General features: G+C 39.1%; 1 protein-coding gene across 3 annotated transcripts in view; it reads right to left on the reverse strand.

Moving 5' to 3' along the window:
• The window catches only part of LOC130681481 (GRB2-associated-binding protein 3-like), a 70,013-nt gene that overhangs the window by 2,605 nt on the left and 49,970 nt on the right, over nt 1–17,438 (reverse strand). For all 3 annotated transcript variants that reach the window (XM_057494734.1, XM_057494735.1, XM_057494733.1), the window contains exons 5-8: nt 15,534–15,589; nt 14,906–15,179; nt 13,674–13,755; nt 12,468–12,570 (exon numbers count right to left, since the gene is read on the reverse strand). In XM_057494734.1, coding sequence (XP_057350717.1) covers nt 12,468–12,570; nt 13,674–13,755; nt 14,906–15,179; nt 15,534–15,589 — 515 coding nt within the window. The remainder of the gene's footprint in view (nt 1–12,467; nt 12,571–13,673; nt 13,756–14,905; nt 15,180–15,533; nt 15,590–17,438) is intronic.

The raw sequence follows: 17,438 nt of genomic DNA on the forward strand, positions 1-17,438 counted from the left end.
GATAATAAGTTTTTCTCTTTAGTATGTTGATATACTTGACTTGTTTTTTTTTTTCCTGAGATACCTTTATTTGCGGAACACTCAAACATTCCAGGCCAAGTTGCTCCTGGCATTTTGACCTTTAACTGATCTCACTGAAGATGTCTATATTCCTAGACTAGTATCTTTATCCTAGAGAACTGGTCTGACCTTGACTTTGCATCATGCCGAACACAGAGTTTCAATAGGAACTTCTTTACATCGTTACATTGCTCTGACTGTAAATATCCTGCCTTGCTTTTCCCAGAGGCCCTCACCCTACTCTGACTACACCTATGGTCCCTGTTTCATTCCCCCCTCAACAGATAGAGAGCCTAGCTGCTGCTAGGGAAAGGGGGTCACGACCACTCTGGCTGGTTCATGCTGAGAAGGGGTGCAGTAAGGGGTGCAGTTAGTTAGGTCTCCATCCCTGGTCAGTTGAGAGGGCCTCGGAAGATGGGCACTTTTATTCCAGGTTCCATTTCTATTACTATTTTCAGTTTCATGGCTTCTAGGCAAGATAGAACAAACTGTGTTATTAGGTTAAGTAACAACAACTGGAGTTGTATTTTTCATTCTGGAAGAAAAAACTTTACAAGTAGATAAAAGAATGCATGGCTAAATATAAATTCTGGAGGGATCAGGTAGAGAGAAAGATAAAGTTTCAATTCTGCTTATAAAGACAGTCATTTACTAAACTGTTGTCAGCTTAAGAGAAAAAGCTTAAAACACTTTATCCGCAACATTTGAAACAAAAAGCCACAAAATCATCTTCCTTAGTTTACTTAATCCTATGTAACCAATACCTTTTCAGCTGAAATCTAGTTCTTTAGTAGTTTATGAGTAATTAAACAGTGACTAAAAATGACAAAAGACTTACAAATCACAATGGTTAAAGATCTGATGAGAGCTTACTATAAGATAGTTGATATAAGGAAATACGGATATTTCTGTAACAAAACATTCAGTAACAAAGTTTAGCATCATTCCCTTTGACAGTGCTTTTCAGGTAATTAAGCAGGTAATTATATATCTGATAAATAAGCCAAATTAACCAAATAACTTTCCTTAATGTGAAAAAATTTCTCTGACATGTTCCAGGGGCCCTCTGGAAAATATCAGAGTTAATTAGAGGTAAAAGCACCTTTTTGAATTTGATTTTTGGAAGCTGTGAGAAGAAAGTTTTTAAGCCACTTGCCTAAATAGAATCATAGGTCACTATGAAACTACCTATTTAATCAGAATGACAATAAGAAGTTAAAGGCAAATACAGAAGGTTACACAGTACTTACACAACTCACTGAGACTTTAAGCATGAGAAACTGATTTGATAAAACAATTAAAAAATCCTTTGCAATCTTTTAACATTAAGAGCAGACAAATAATTCAAAAAAACTTTTTCCTTTTAACAAATAGAAAAAAATTCTAGTTTTGCTGTGTACTTGATATATCAAAACTCACTTGCTTTAATTTCACATAGCATGACCATATTAAATTTTTCCACAAACTTTTTACAGCTTTCCTTTTACAGTGTTCTCCCTCTTTAAATAAACAGCTGTACTTGAGAACAAAGTTGCCTTTTACTTTCAATAAAACACATTTTCATTTTTTCATTTCTTACACTTTCTCTTACCAAAACACACATCTTTTCTATCATGCAGAGATGTTTTCCTTATTACTTTAAGTAGTTTTAATTATAACTTAAATCATTAGGAACTTTAATTTTCAGTGAACACTGAGAAGTAGGCTATTGTAAACCATTACACTAGCATTCTTTAGTTTGACAAATTTATGAACACACTTTATAATTTCTGGAACCGTGTGCTTTACAGCACAATCTCTCACGAAGCACAAAAATGTCTACTTAACTTAGAAAAACTTTAAAGTTTTAGGTTACTACAAAAATTCTCAGGCCATTTGTAGGTATACACACTGTAACACACAATTATTAAGGTGTTCACTTGCTACTTATTTAGTTTACTCATTCCTAACAACTATGCTAGATTACTTACAAAACTTTTACCAAACATTAGACAAAGTCAAGCCTCTAGGCATTTTATTCTTGAAAGATTTAGCAGAGAACATCGACTTAAAAGACATTAAGTAAACGTAGGCAGCTGATAATCATAAGGATATGTCCGTTTCAGTTCAACTTAAATCAGCATTAATGCTTAATATCTTCTATTAGAATTTTCTGGAAGTTTTAGAATGCCCAATTTTCACAAGCGCTTTTCTTTCAATCAATTTTTATTAATACCATTCAGAGGTAGAAAAATATTTCTCATTTACATGCTTAGACATACAAACATACAGACTGAGACGTAATGATTATGGTTGGCAACACTTTTCATAAAAGAACATACATATACACAGACATAAACTGATACAGAGATTTGAGTTACTGATATCCAATTGCCTTTCCTTTTAGCTTATTTGACTAAAAGTATCTCAGTTTTTAAGAATACACTCTAAGGGCGAGCAGTTTATATATAACTGGGTTAAGGTCTAACAGGGCTGATGAAGGCTCTGAACTGATAGGGGCTGTGTGTGTCTAGGAGGCTGGAAATGAAATGTAAGTACAATTCTAGCTCCAGTCACTTAAAGCCAGGCTGTATTGCAGAAGATAAATTTCTTCTGTTTCAGGGAGTCTAGTTTTAAAACCTCCCAATTTTTGAGAATGATGATGAACCCAATAAGTAGAATAGATTTCCACCAAAATAATTTAGAAAACTAGTCCCATATTGTAGTAGTTCACGGGCTTTTGACTATTTTCCTTCCTTGCATTAAAATAAATTTAGCTGCGTAACCTTATTTTATTGTATACTACTCTCAGGGGCCAAGCCTCTCCATCAGAGAGTTTGTATTGAGGCCAGGCTTGTGGGCAGAAGATAAGACACTTCTTTTTCAGGGTCTGGGATTAAATTGCTCCCAGTTCTTCAGAATGCATGCCAGAGGCGTGTCTGGCTTTAACCTTGAAGAGGATGCTCCCACCTGGAAGAGAGAGGACAGGCGTGTGACACGTGGTCGCCTTTCTATGTGAGGGTGTCCCCTTGTCTTGGAGCCTGGGTGACAGTGGTCAATCACCTCCTCTGCCGGGCCTACTGGATTTAACCACTCCTTACCAGCATGGCCTGCACCTTGCTTTGATTCCCCTCTTGCCTTCCCACCCAGCAAGAGTTGCCTCAGAGCTCTGGATTTAGTGGGACCTTTAATGCCTTCTGGGAGTTTTCCTGGTTTTCTCTGCATGAGCTTTAGTGATTCCTTGAGAGCCCCCTGCCTGTCCGATCAGTGCAGGGACTGTGTGACCTCTCGCTGCCAGAGCCCTGATCCAAGTCACAAGCCTGTTTCCCTTCCCTGGGGCTGCAGGTAGGGAAGTGCCTAGCCCCAGGACGACTGCCTCTAAGGAAGGCAGATCAATGGAACAGAGCCACGGCTAGAGTTTAAAGGGGCCATTTACATGAACAGTCATGGAAGTGGGTGTCTATACTCAAACAACGGGTCTCTGCACTGGGAGGACACTAGACACATTTGACCAAGAATACAATACAAGAAACAAGGTGATTAAGTAAATACACATAACAGGTATGAGAACCTTTTCTGAAACCTTTCTTTCCCCAGCCCTTCTTTTTCAGTGTTGACAACTAGACCTTAACATTTGAGTATGGATATTGGAAGGTAGCCCTCTGGACTATTGGGTCAACCCAAGAAGCAAGACCCAGGGACTGACATCAGGGGTTCCCCAAGAAAACTGTCTAGTGAGGTCACCTTGCAGTGAACCCCACAGTTGACAAGCACTATGCATGTACTCAAAGCATGAAGGGTAGAGACCAAGACAGACTGGAGGAAATGAAAACTATGACAAAAGGAGAAACATAAAAATAAATCCATTAGTTACCAATATTCTCTACTTCCATAACTATGTGCCATGGGCAATTCCTGAACCTTCTGGGTATTTCTCCAGTGAGGTGCTTCTTGCCTTCCCCACTGGTATATTTAGTATTTATTTCTTGGGTCTGATAAGTCATTAACTACATATCTGTTTTCCAGTTTTCAATGCTACTGCTGTCATCGTCTTCAAATCCTCACACCCTCGTGGGTTTCATGCTTTTAGAAAATACCTTTACTGTGACTTTAGAGGATATTTTTGGATGGAGGAAAAGCAGAAGCCTGTGGTCAATCTGCCATCTTTACCAAGATGGCCATGAACATATTCTCAAATGTCAAAACCACCTTGCACAGCTGGGATAAATCCATCTTGTTTGTGTATATTCTCAGCTTTATACAGTGGTGGATTTCTTTTGCTAAAATCTTCTTTAGGATTTCTTTTTAACAGCTTTATTGAAATATAATTCTGTAAGCATAGAATTCTCCCATTTAAAGTGCATGATTTGGTGGTGCTTAGTATAGTCACATATATGGGCAAGCATCACCTCCATCAATTTTAGAACACTTCCATCACCCATAAGGAAACCCTGTACCCCTTCGCCATCATCTCCCAGTCCCACCATCTCCCCAAGCTCTAGACAACTTCCACTAATCTACTTTCTGTCTCTATACATTTGCTATTCTAGACATTTAACACGAATTGAATCATACAATATGTGTGGTCTTTTGTGACTGGCTTCTTTCAATCAGCATATTATTTTTAAGGTTCATCCACGTTGTTTCATGTATCAGTACTTGATTTCATTGTCTGGAGGCATAACTTTCCATTGTATGGATGGATCATATTTCATTTACCCTTTCATCAGTTGATGAACATTTGGGTTGTTTCTAATTTTGGCTATTATGAAAAATGCTGCTATGAACATTCACTTACAAGATTTTAGTGCGCATACTCTTCTTTAGGATTTTTTTTAACATGCATGAATGAGATCGGTCTATAATTTTCTACTTATATTAACTGCTATGTTTTAGTATCAAATTATTTCAGCCTTATAAAATAAGTTGAGTAATATTTCCTCTTTTTCTATTCCCTAGAGGTCTTTATATAAGACTGTAACAATCTCTTCCTTTCAGCAGGAAGTGTCTGGGCCGTTACAGTAAAAATTTCCCTACTGATTAACTTTCTCTAATGATTACATAACCATTTGGGTTTTCCGTTTCTACTTGAGTCCATTTTTGGTAATATTTATCTGAGATTGTGCCTATTTTCACCGAAGTTTTCATATTCACTGGTATGAAGTTGTTCATGATATTCTCTTATATCATTAATCTCTGGTGTAGTTGCAATTACTTCCTTTACATTTTTAATACTGTATTTGTATCCACTGCTTTTTCTTGATTGGTTATGTTGATTTTGTTGTTTATTTTGTTAACTGCTGCTCTGCCTTTATTCATTTTCCTTTCATGTGGTTCAATTCTTCAACTTACCACTGTGAAGATTTTCTACCAATCAGGCAAATTAAGGAAAATATACTGTGAACACTCATATACCCACCATCTACATTCTACCACTAACATTTGCCTATACTGAACTGCTTGTGAGTCTTTGGACTGTCTGAGGATTGGTATCTTTCACAAATTGTTAGAAATTCTGCCATTATTCCTTTTCCTATTCTCTCCTTTTTTTCTTCTATTACCTCCTGCAGCTATGACTTGACAGATGTTTGACCTTCTCATATTATCTTCCATGTCTCAACTTTCTATGTTTTTATCTCCTTGCCCTGATTTATTAGTAACTTCTTCACACCCATCTTCTAATTTACTAAATCCCTCTTTGGGTTTACTCTAACTCAGCCATTGAGTTTCTAATTTCATCCCTATTTTAGAAGTTTTAAAAGGTCCTTTCTCCTCATTCCATTTCGTTAAATATGTCAGACACAATTATTTTATAGTCAAGATCCAATGTTTCTAATAATGGCTTACTTCTATATTTGATTCCATTATTTGTGATTCCTACTGATTCTCATGATTTTTAATTTCTTGCCATTTTTAGCCCCTGAGATTCTTCTTCCTTTTTGTTGAATTTTGGATTTAAGGAATAAATTCTCTTACCATTTTAAGCTTTTTTATATGGTAGGCAGTTTTCATGGTACACTGCTAACTGAAGTACCCCATCAGATTTTCAAAATTAGAGCAAATGTAATCCCAATTCTTAGTAATGTTGGATTAAATAATTTTGACAACCCTTCCTGCAAAGAACAATGTTTCTTTTTTGGTAGGATTTTTAGGAATTGCTTCTAAAATTTGCATGGGAATAGACAGGAGCACAAATAACCAAAGAAACCTCGAGAAGATTAGCAAAGCAGGAGGACTTCCTTGCCCAGATACTGAGACTTACACAGCTGCAATCACTTGTGTACTGTGGCATTGTCCAAAGAGACACTCAACACTTGATTTATGACAAAGATGGCACTGCAGGATACTGGTAAATGACAATAATTTTAAATCAGTGGTGTCAGAACAGCTGGGGAAATATATGAGGGGAAGAAAATGAGACCTAACTACTCCCTCAAACCGTACACAAAAAGTTAATTCCAGATTCACTGCAGACCTACATGTGAAAGGCAAAATGGTAGAGGTTCTGGCACATAGCCAAAATTCACCCAAGGTTACAGAGATCACGTTAGTGGTCCTATAACTATTAACAAAACTGAATTCACCCAGATGGTTTCACTAGTGAATATACCAAAAAACTTAAAGAATAAATAACACTAATTCTATACAATCTATTCCAGAAAATAGAAGAGGAAAGAATACTTCCTGACGAGCCAGTATATTACTTTGATAACAAAACCAAACACACTATGAAAAACCTACAGATCAACATCCATCATGAACACAGACACAAAATCCTCAATGAAATGTTAGCAAATCAAATCCAGAAATACATAAAAAAATACACCATGAGCAAATGGGGTTTATTCAGTGAATACAAGACTGGTTCGATATTAAAAAATAAAGTAAAATCCACAATACTAAAGCAGTCTAAGAGAACTAAATGATCCTGTCAATGAATGCAGAAAGGCATCTGTTAAAATTCAACACCCATTCATGATTTAAAAACAAAAAAAAGCTCAGCAAACTAGAAATAGAAGGGAGCTTCCTTAACCTGATCAAGAACATCTACAAAATACCTACAACTAACATCATACTTAATAGTGAAAGACTGAATGCTTTCCCCATGAGATGGAGACACAGAGATTCATCTCACTGTACCTATTCAACATTGTAGGGAAGCACTGGACTGGTGTTAAGGCAAGCAAAAAAATGAAAGAACATCCAGATTGAAAAGGAAGAAATAAAGCACTGTATTCACAGATGAGATGACCTTGTAAACAGAAAACCCCAAAGAATCTAAAGAAAATATAAACCTCATACAACTTATTAGTAAATTTAGCAAGACTGCAGGACATAAGACCAACATACAAAGTCAATCATGTTTCTACATATCACCAATGGACAACTGGAAGCTGGAATTACAAAAATATCATTTACAATAGCCCCTCAAAATGAAATACTTGGGTAGAGATCTAATCAAATGTGCATAAGATCTATATGTTAAAATCATAAAATTCTGAGGAAAGTAGTAAGGAAAATCTGAATGGGAGACATACCATATGCATGAATTGGAATATTCAGCATAGCAAATACATTGATTCTAAAATTTATTCATAGACGTAACACAATTCCAATCAAAATCTCTTCAGTATATTTTTGTAAATAAAAGCTTATTCTAAAATTTATATGGAAAGGCAAAGGATGTAGAATAACAAAAGACTTAAAAATAAGAATGAAATTGTAAAGAATATATTGCCCATTTTAAGACTTTTCTGTAAAGCTTTGGTAATCAGGGCTGAATGGTACAAAGTGATAGACACATAAGTCAGTGGAACAGAACAGAAAGACTAAAAAAATATGCCCAGCTGATTTTCTACAGAAGTTCAAAGGCAACTCAATGAAGAAAGGACTGTCTTTTCAACAAATGGCATTAGAACATTTGGACATTCATATGCAAAGAATTATTCTCAATACCATCTCATGCCTTATATGACAACTCAAAATGGATGACAGACCTTAATGTAAAATGTAAAACCATAATACTTTTATAAGAAAACATAGGAGAAAATCCTAATAGCCTCGGATTAGGCAGTTCTTAGACATGCTAACAATCCATGATTGAAAAAAGTCACTAATTTGGGCTTAACCAAATTTTAAATCTTTGCTCTGCAAAAGACAGAAGAAAATGAAAAGACAAGATCCAGACTCAAAGAAAATATGTGCAAGTCACATATCCATTGGATGACCTTTACGCAGAATATATAAAGAGTTCTCAAAACTCAACATAAGAAAACAAACAGCCCAATTAAAACTTGGGCAAAAGGATTCAACAGATAACTCTACCAAAGAGGATATATGGGCCAAGTAGGCACACAAAAATATGTTCAACATACATTTCCCTAATGTTAAAATCACGAAATACCATTACACATGTATTAGAATGTCTAAATAAAAACAAAAACAAAAACTTCAATCAAGGGCAAATGAATTAAATAAGCTATGGTACATTCAAGCATGTGCTCCCACAATGCACATGAACTACAGCTACACCCAACAACATAGGCTGTTCTCACAAAAAAATATTAATCAAAGAAACCAGAGATAAAAGACAATACATACTATATGAGTCCATTTATATGACATTTAAAAACAGTGTTGGACTCATGATAATGACTACCTTTATGGGCAGCAGAAGGGGTTGAGGGAGGCCTAGAGAGGCTTCTTTGTGGATGGTGTTCATAGGAGTGTTTGCTTCTTGATAATACTTTGATGCATACATTTATTTGTTTTTCACTTTGTTATACTTTCCAGTAAAATATTTTTTTATTAAAGTATCATTGATATACAATCTTATAAAGGTTTCACATGAACAACATTGTTGTTTCAACATTCACCCATATTATCAAGTTCTCAGCTCCCCCCAACCCCATTCCAGTCACTGTCCATCAGCGTAGTAAGAGGATGTAGAGTCATTACTTGTCTTCTCCATGCTGTTCCAGTAAAATATATATATTTTTTTAATTGAATTGTATAGATTTAGAACAATGTTAGGGAGTTTGCTCATGATTTGTCACTTAAAGCTCTGATAGATTAAAAAAATTCAAAATAGAAATACCATTTGACCCAGGAATTCCACTCCTAGGAATTTATCCTAAGAATGCAGCAGCCCAGTTTGAAAAAGACATATGCACCCCTATGTTTATCGCAGCACTATTTACAATAGCCAAGAAATGGAAGCAACCTAAGTGTCCATCGGTAGATGAATGGATAAAGAAGATGTGGTACATATACACAATGGAATATTATTCAGCCATAAGAAGAAAACAAATCCTACCATTTGCAACAACATGGATGGAGCTGGAGGGTATTATGCTCAGTGAAATAAGTCTGGAGGAAAAAGACAAGTGTCAAATGATTTCACTCATCTGTGGAGCATAAGAACAAAGCAAAATCTGAAGGAACAAAACAGCAGCACACTCACAGAACCCAAGAGTGGACTAACAGTTACCAAAGGGAAAGGGACTGGGGAGGGACGGTGGGAACGGAGGGAGAAGGGGATTAAGGTGCATTATGATTAGCACTCACAATGTAGGGGGCTCAAGGGGAAGGCAGTGTAGCACAGAGAAGACAAGTAATGGGGTATGTGCGGGGGACTTGATGATGGGGGGAGTCTAGTAAACATAATGTTCCTCATGTAGTTGTAGATTAATGATACCAAAAAAATAAAAATGAAATAAAAAACAAAACAAAACAAAAACAACTAAACTTATTCAAAAAAAAAAACCCCTGTAATACCAAGTATGCTCCAGTAGAGCAACTGGAACTCTCATAAATTGTTGATGGGGGTGCAGAAGGTACAGCCACTATGGAAAAGATTTTGCATTACCCTGTAAAGTTAAACATACAGTTGATGACAGGTTAAACACAGCTAATGACCCAGCAATGTCACTTCTGGGTATTTACCCAAGAGCAGGATTTTTCAACAGTGGCACTACTGACTTTTGGGGAAAGATCATTCTTTGTTGGGGGCGTGGGGTTGTCCTATGCATTGTGCAATGTGCAACTGCATCCCTGAACTTTTCCCACTAAACGCCAGTAGGTGGTGCTACCACCCCTTCTGCCTCAAGCTGTGGCAATCAAAACTGCCTCTAGACATTGCCAAATGTCCTTTGGCAGGCTAAATCACCCCGGGTTAAGAACCACTGCCCTAGAGAAATGAAAATTTATGTCTGCATAAAATCTGTTAAAAAAAAAAGACCCTCAAGATTAGGAATTAAAAAATGATATCCACTTTTGTAATTCTATTCAACAGAGTATTACAAGTTCTAAGCAAAGGAATTAGGCAATAAAAAGAAATAAAAGGCATCCAAATTGTAAAAGTAAAAGCAAAATAATCTGCTGATAATATGGTCTCATATGTAGAAAACACTAGATTCCATGCAAAAAAATTAATAATAAACAAAAAAATAAACAAATTCAGCAAGGCTGCAGGATAGAAAACCAACACCCCAAATTCAGTTGCATTTCTATGCACTAACAATTAGCAATCTGAGAAGGAAATTAAGAAAACAATTTCTTTTACAATAGCATCAAAAAGAGTAAAATATTTAGGAATAGACTTAAGCAAGGAGACAAACTTGTACATGAAAACTACAAAACATTGCTGAAAGAAAGTAAAGCTGACATAAAATATGTAAAGACATTTCCATTTATATTCCAGTTTACTGAGTGGAAAAGATGGTGGAGTAGGAAGGCAAGGTGAAAACCGCCTCCCATGTACACAGCAAGAGAGCAACGACTGACTCTGAAAACATCCTCAGGACTGCATAACAGGCCACCTACAGCCTCGTGGAGAGAGGACCACACAGAGAAGTGACAAAGGGCAGAGCTGCAGTCAAGTGGGACCCAAGCCCTTCCTCACCAAGCCACAAGCAGGAGGGACAGGTACAGTGGGGAGAGGACAGAATGCTCCAGAGCCTGGTACAGGATAAAGAAGGATACCTGACTTTAATAAACTTGTATTTTCGCCCCTGGCCTAAATGTTTACATTCAGATCAGAACCTATCCTCAAGGAGTAAAACAATTCAATGCATATGATTATGTGCAAAATCAAAATAAAATTATATTAGTTCTGTCCACCATACAGTGTGGTTACATGAACAAGTGAAATAATGTCAGTCAAAGTCATTTGGCAATTATCATATTACTGAAGCAAAAAAAACACAAGTGAATGAGATGAGATAGCCTTTACACACACTTATCTGCTGATTCCCTCACAGCTACCTTCCTTTGGCCTACTTAATCTACTGTGTAGTATTGCCTATTAATGCACAGAAACAATGATTAAAAACTGAGGCAGGAAATCAGTCCTTAACTGTATTGTTAATGAAACAACCTGAAAGATCAGAAGCGAACTGCTAGTGTCTGGAATAACCCTGCACTTGCTTCTATTAGGTTATAAATTCACTTCCTTTTCTGCTCTCTAGAGACAGAGCACAGCTGGTCAGCATCCTTTATAAGAGTGTTTTATTCTAGAAGTTTCCCAAGGGCCATTACTAAGTGTGAAAAACATTGGGAAGATCACGGTATATTTGCGTATGAGTCACTTTCCATCTGCATATGGTTAAGTGCACTTACAGCACAATTTTTATCAAACAGAAAGGCAAAATAAGGCATCTCATTACCACCGCTTCACTGGAGATTAGTGTTTTTTGAATTTTTAACTGCCTATTATCATCATGCATAGGAGGGCAGAATTGTTTTCTCAAAAGTGTGTGTATATATATATATATATATATATATATATATATAGTCAATGCCTTGACTACTGTCCTAAGATCTCTCTTCAAAATTTCATAGTTAAAACAGATTCTCTCTGGAGTTCCCTACATTTTTAAATTGCAAAATAGGTACAATTGTGGCTGAAGTGCTTGAAAATTGCCAGAGGTTCTGAAAACCTCTCTCTTCAAGAGCCCATGCTCTCAAAAGAATCCAAGGTAAAGAGAACAGAAGGGCCAACAGAGATTAGGAGGGATAGATTAGGATTCTTGAAGTGTAAATGGCTAATCAAAGGACAGAGCTATCAGGCCTCTATCCTCACAGGTCTACAGAAAGACCCTATAACACTAGTCTCCACAGACTGAGACACACTACCCACATCCCAGTGGGACTTTAGGGATTCATCCTTCAATTGCTGTCTCAGCCCTGGGTACTGTTGACATACTGTGGCCTCAAAATGGTACGAGGAGCTGAATATGGCAGGAAAGAAAACCAGCTTCAAAATCAATTTGTTCCCTGTATAGAGATCACTGCGATACAGTATTACAACCAAGTGATTGTTTTAAGATTGCACGGGGCTTTCTGAAGTAAGTATGTTTCCTTTATGATGAACTCATAAGAATACAGACTGCGGTGAAGAATGAGAATAGTGAAAAATACAGTATTACCATTTGGATGTAGCTTTCTTCCTCTTCTCTGGAAACAGAATGGGCAAAAAATCTTGCAGAATGAATATCATTTCTTTCCGGAGAGAGAAATCTGGTTCGATTGCTAAGAACAAAAATACAGATGAGGTCAAAGCAATGTCTTACAGCTGCTCTGAAAGCCAGCCAGGAACTGGACATGGCCTCTGTGGGGTTTCAGCCCTCTCTTTCAGATACAACTTCCTCTGGCCAGAGCAATTCCTAAAGCAGTAGAGACTACCTGGCAGCATCTGGCCCACCCTGGGGCAAACGGCTCCCAATTCTCAAAGGCTACTTTTTTCTAGGCTTTCCACATGACACAGCTCACAAGTTTTCTAGAAACACACCAAGGCATCATTGTCATTTAGGAAAACAAAAACAAAATTTGGGGTGCTTTTGTTTCCAGTCAAAGTAACCAGGAAAAGTAAGGAAGTGTGATCATTCCTTTGATGGATGAGAACAAGACTGCACACCAATGTTCATCCTACTCCTGAGGCAGAAGCATAGGCTGTGTCTCTGTAACCTTGGCTGGAAATATAGCTGATTTCAGAATTTTGCTTTACAAAGTAATTATATCCTGTGGCATTTAGCGTTAACCAAGAAACTCTTGGGTCAGGCTCAGGACTCTGAAAATCTATGTTCTAAAAGGTGAGTTGGGAGGTGCAGATACATTCACAAAGCTGGACTTCTGGAAGCCAAGTCAGTACTACTGGCCCCTCCCCCTGGGCCATAGCTGATTTCATTCAGGCTGGATCAGGAAAATTTCCCCTGCCAAGAGATGTGAATTGTGATTAAAAAAGAGGCTGTCTTTGTTGGTACTGGAATTGCAGCATGTAAATAAATAATCTCAGGATCTATGTTATAGCTATCTCTGGCCATGAAGACTGTGCAACTGAGAAAGGAGTTCCCCAAAGAAAGAGCAATGAGCAAAAGTGAGGAGAGAAGCCAAGAGAGATGGAGAGGATTCACTGGGTTCTCGGTAACACCCTAGTTCTTGATTCCCGTATCCCCAGAGATTCAGTTCTATTCCTTTCCATGTGATCTAAAAAACACTTGTGGCCCAAGATAATAAACCCATCTCTCCTTTGGTTTAAGCTAGATCAAGTGAACTTCAACTACAATTAATCAAAGGGGCCTAAGACTGAGAGAGTCTATGCTGGATAAGGCCCCCTTGTGCAATCAAAGACTTACCAAGGCACAGTGCAGGACCTGGTTAGAGATGTGTGCTCCCGGATGGTGGACAGGTTTCTTGGATCCAGAGGAGGTGGCCGTGCTACAGGATAACAGAATATCCAGTATGGTTAGTTCTCAGGAGTTCAGAGTGATACGTTTCTAGTTAATATCCATTTATTGAGTACTCACTCTATGTCAGGCAGTTCTAGGTGCTGGGAGCACTGTGTGAATACAACAAGTGAAATTCTATGACCTCAAGGAAATGCTACCACAGGCAGGACCCAGTCAGTTCCCATCTCTCTGCTTGGTTGGTCATCTTTGGATCTCAGCTCAATATCCCCTGCTGAGGAAGGTCTTCTTTGACCTCCAGATAACATCAGGCCCCACATCATGGGCTCATGAGTTCCTGTACTTACCCTTCACAACACTCCCCCCAGTTTGCAAAGATGCATTTATCTGTGATTATCTGGTTTAGATCTAGACTGTGTTCTGGGAGGACAGGCCTTTTCTGTTCACTGCAGTAGCTTTGGCATCTAGAGCAGCAGTTGGCATTTGATCTTTCCCCACATCAGCAGCCACTGCCTGGACCAGATTTTATATTTCTTTCTATGGGCAGAGACTGCTGAACTTCCCTCCATTATCACCAGGGCATAGGACAGTGATTCTCCTGCTGCTCAATCAGTCTCCCAGGAGAGACGTGCTTTACTTCTTTCCCTCTTCGCCTTTCTCCCCTTCCGTCCATGCTGCTTAGACGACCAGAAAAGCTGTTGGACAGTAATGCAGATGCTCCAAGGAATCTTGCAACCCCAAACACCTGGGATGATAGGCATGCACAGGACAGTGACACATATGACCAGGTATGACATTCAAGGATTAGCGTCAAAGGTCATTCTTCACTGCTTTACAGAAGGGGCCACCTGCGATCTTACATTCAAGCACTATTTAAATGAAGAGATGCCAGGTACATTCCATTCCTACCCATCATCACTTATTTCTGGGCCTCTGCTAAGGAAGCAGACAAAGATGAGCCCTCTGGAGTGAACATGGCTTTTCAGGACATATGTGCCTATAAGCACCCAGGCCTTCCCACTGAATCCAAGCCACTGCTCCTTCCTCCTATACTTCATGGCCCTCTGGGATGGTTTCTCTAGTGCTTCCTCCCCAGAGCAGGTCAGGAAGGAAGCTTTCCCACATGGCCACCAGGACCTTGCTCCCCTCTCCTGCACAGTAGGCCTGCTCAAGTGACTTACGTTTCCTCTGAGGCTTGAGATGTCTATTCACTGGGGGTGGCTCCAGGTCTGCAGGCAGCTCAGACAATGGGCTTGGGATGATTCCTGAGCTCATTGGGATGTAGTCATTAGGGCTGAAGTGAGGTCCAAGACCAGAGGCAATGGGCTGGGGGCCCATGGGCACGTAGCTGTCTTCAACACTGGCCGAGGCTGTGGGGCGCACCGGGCCCATGGGCACGTAGCTGTCTTCAACACTGGCCGAGGCTGTGGGGCGCACCGGGGAGAACCTGCATGGCTACACAGAGGGCTTCAGTTGCAAATGATCGAAGAATAACTCTAAACTTCCTTAGTAAAGTCAGACAAGCCTCTAACTCCAACTCTACCCTGGGACTTGCTGGAAGATGAAGGGTCATGAATTTATACAAATGCTCTAAGTATACTGTGACACGTGAAGTAACTACCCTGAGTCAAGCATCAGAACTGGCAGGGTCCTTATAGAAGACTAAGTCCAGTATTTCCCAGACAACAAGCCTTAAGGGGGATTCAGAGATTCAGAGTGCTTAGTCTCAAAACAGTTCAAGGGAACATACATAGATTAAGCTATTTTTGGTAAAGCTGAGGCTGAAAAGAACTCAAACATCAAACTTACCAAATTTAAACTAAGCCGCTTGTCTCGGTGTCTTAAGGATTGGCCTTCTACATCAGCTGCAAGAAACAAGCCAAGCTGGTGAGAAATGCAGGACAACATCAACTGAAGCTAGGGTCCAAGTCCCCATACATCTCAGGCCCTGTGCTCAGCTCTGGAGAGGTAGGGAAGTGTAACACTTTCTATATGCAAGGCTTGTTATTAAGTCTAGTTGGGCATCAGAATACATTCCCCAACGCATAGAAATCTGAGCAGATTTTGAAGAATTTTCTGTATGATGCTTCAGGTATAGGCATGGAGAGAGAGGAACACTTGATTAATAAATGGTTAGAAACGTGGATATGACAAGTAGTGTGACAGAAAATTTTTAAATAATTGATGAATTGAAAGAAGAGATGTCCAGAGGGCAGCAAGAAATACAGGCCTAGACAAATGACATATTATTCTGGGTAATTACCAGCTTACAGAAGGCAGTCAAAACCACAACAGTAGATGATATTATCCTGGTTGCAAGTGTGAACAGATGTTTAAGAACAAAACCCTAGAGAATCCCAATACTCAAAGAGCAGGAAGATGAGAACTGGCTCATCCAGAAAGAGCAACCACAGAGTAATCAGGAAAGTCAGGTTGGAGGGGCCTGGTGCCATAAAAGCCCAAGGAGGGAGAAAATGGCCAACAATGCAGACCAGAACAAAGTGTCCCCCAAGAACTTATAGATGTGAAAAGTCTGATTGCCACTGAGAAAGAGAGTCAACATCATCTTAAGGGAAGAGAGTAACTCCAAGCTCAGAAAGATGTGATACAGATGAATGAAATTATCAGTATGTATTATACAAAGGTCTTCCCCAACTTACTTTATCAGATATGTCCTGATGAACATTATAATTGAACATATCCTAACTCAAAAATACATTTAAGGCACCTAACTGCCTGAACATATGACCATACCTTGCCTGCCTTAAACATGCTCAGAACACTTAACATGAGCCTGCAGTTGGGGAAAATCATCTAACACAAAGCCTCTCTGAAAATAGACTGCTGATATCTCATGTACTGTATTGAACAAATAAAGCAGGGGGGACCACGCTCCCCACCTTCAAGCTCTACTACAAAGCCACAGTAATCAAGACAATTTGGTACTGGCACAAGAACAGACCCATAGACCAATGGAACAGACTAGAGAGCCCAGATATAAACCCAAGCATATATGGTCAATTAATATACTATAAAGGAGCCATGTACAAACAATGCGGAAATGACAGCCTCTTCAACAGCTGGTGTTGGCAAAACTGGACAGCTACGTGCAAGAGGATGAAACTGGATCATTGTCTAACTCCATACACAAAAGTAAACTCGAAATGGATCAAAGACCTGAATGTAAGGCATGAAACCATAAAACTCTTAGAAAAAAAACATTGGCAATGAGAGGATTAAAGATGGCGGCGTGAGAGCTTAGAGAGAGGCTTCCTCCTAAAACTGCATATAATATGGAAATATAATACAACTAATCCTGAAAGAGCACCAGGAAGGAGGACTGCACCAGACTGCATACACCTGGATAAAAGAGAAGACCTCATGGAACAGGGCAATGTACCAGAGTTGTGGCCTGGCAGGACCCAAGCCCTTCCCCATCCCAGCTCACCGGCGGGAGAAAGAGAGGGAGTGGAACGCTTGGGACTGCTGAATACCTAGCTCTGGAGATCTTCTCTGGGAGCACAAACCTACATTTCATGGTGCTTTCATGAGACTTGCATGACTACTGGGTTGGAAAGTTAATACAGGCAGAGTTCCTGGGGAGACTGGGATTCTGGCCGCTCGTGGAGAGCAGGGATCCATATCTGGCTGCTCTGGGACAAAAGAAAGCCAGGCAGTCTGAGAGACATCCTAACAAGGAAGCCCTTAGCAAAA

The sequence above is a fragment of the Manis pentadactyla genome, chromosome 18 (assembly GCF_030020395.1).
Source record: "Manis pentadactyla isolate mManPen7 chromosome 18, mManPen7.hap1, whole genome shotgun sequence".
NCBI lineage: Eukaryota > Metazoa > Chordata > Mammalia > Pholidota > Manidae > Manis > Manis pentadactyla.